Source organism: Haliaeetus leucocephalus, unplaced genomic scaffold, assembly GCF_000737465.1.
Source record: "Haliaeetus leucocephalus isolate CR32 unplaced genomic scaffold, Haliaeetus_leucocephalus-4.0 Scaffold556, whole genome shotgun sequence".
Taxonomy (NCBI): domain Eukaryota; kingdom Metazoa; phylum Chordata; class Aves; order Accipitriformes; family Accipitridae; genus Haliaeetus; species Haliaeetus leucocephalus.
The window spans coordinates 1138025-1139532 of NW_010972992.1; the positions used below are offsets into that span (position 1 = coordinate 1138025).

Sequence of the window (1508 nt, forward strand, 5' to 3'; positions counted from 1 at the left end):
GTGGGTGATGCTACTGATGGAGGGGTGAAGCCAGTGGGGGTGGGTGATGCCAGTGGCAGCAGTGGCTGATGCCAGCATTGGCATCACCCTGGGGTGACACCGGTGTCACTGTCCTGGCAGGACCACTGGGAGGATGAGGAGGGTGCCCCAGTAAGCCGGGAGCTGCTGCTGCTGGTGCTGCAGGGGCTGGAGGGCATCTTCATCCGGGCAGTCTATGATGGGCGCATGGCCAGCGTGGGGCTCAGCGACGTGGCCATGGATGTCACCAGCCCCAGTGACACCGGCCTGGGGCCAGCTGGGGACGTCGAGGAGTGCAGGTGACTGCCGGTAGCGAGGTTGCGGGCTCGGTGCCACCACCGCCACGATGCCACCGTCACACCACTGTGTCCCCAGGTGCCCTGTGGGCTACGCGGGGCTGTCATGCCAGCGATGTGCCACCCGCTTCGAGCGGGTGACAAGGGGACCCTACCTGGGGACCTGCTCCGGTTGCGGCTGCCACGGCCACTCCAGCACCTGCGACCCAGTTTTTGGGCACTGCCTGGTAAGGAATGGGGGGGTGACAAGGGAATGGGGATGTGGCACGGTGTCACCATGCCTCCTGTGCCACATGTCCCCATCCCCCCCCAGAACTGCCAGCACAACACAGAGGGTCCCCAGTGCGAGAAGTGCAAACCTGGCTTCTTCGGCGATGCCACCAAGGGCACGGCCACTGCCTGTCACCCTTGTCCCTGTCCTTACACCGAGCCAGCTCGCAGGTGGGTGCCAATCCCAGGGCCCCCCCCGCCCCCAAAATATCACTGCCCCGGTCTGTCACCGTCATTGTCACCTGCAGGTTTTCGGAGTCATGCTTTTTGGACACGGATGGCCAAGCCACCTGCGACGCCTGTGCACCAGGTTACGCTGGCCGCCGCTGCGAGAGGTGGGTGCGGGGGGTCCCTATAACCCTCCCCCCACCAAGACCCCCCGCCCATCATCAACCCATTCCCATAGGTGCGCCCCAGGCTACGAGGGAGACCCCATTCAGCCAGGTGGCAAGTGCACCCCAATTGGTGAGTAGTGGGTGTTGGTTGTGGGGTGCCCCCCCACAGCCAGGGGTGCCCCCCACCCTCACCCTCGCTGCCCACAGGCCAGGAGCTCGTCAAGTGCGACACCCGCGGGGGCAAGGACGAGGCCGGCGGGACGTGCCGCTGCAAGGTGCGGGCAGGGTGCTGGGGGGGGGGCACTGGGTGCTCCCATCTCCCACAGCACCTAGTCCGATCCCCAAAGCACCCAGTGTGATCCCTGGGGCACCCAGTGTAATCCCAGCTATGGCACCCAGTCCGATCCCCCATAGCACCTATTCTGAACCCCCCATGGCACTGAGTCCAGTGTCTGGGGTACCCAGTCCAATCCTCCCTAGCACCCATGCCACCCCCCACATTAGCACCCATGCCACCCCCCCCATTAGCACCCAGTCCGACACCCCATGACACCCAGTCCAATCCCTGGGGCACCCATTCTGACCCCAC

General features: G+C 65.3%; 1 protein-coding gene across 1 annotated transcript in view; it reads left to right on the top strand.

Moving 5' to 3' along the window:
- Nucleotides 1-1508, top strand: part of HSPG2 (heparan sulfate proteoglycan 2) — a 38843-nt gene that overhangs the window by 11073 nt on the left and 26262 nt on the right. The window contains exons 14-19 of the mRNA XM_010577490.1: nucleotides 121-317; nucleotides 394-541; nucleotides 628-755; nucleotides 833-919; nucleotides 991-1049; nucleotides 1127-1194. Coding sequence (XP_010575792.1) covers nucleotides 121-317; nucleotides 394-541; nucleotides 628-755; nucleotides 833-919; nucleotides 991-1049; nucleotides 1127-1194 — 687 coding nt within the window. The remainder of the gene's footprint in view (nucleotides 1-120; nucleotides 318-393; nucleotides 542-627; nucleotides 756-832; nucleotides 920-990; nucleotides 1050-1126; nucleotides 1195-1508) is intronic.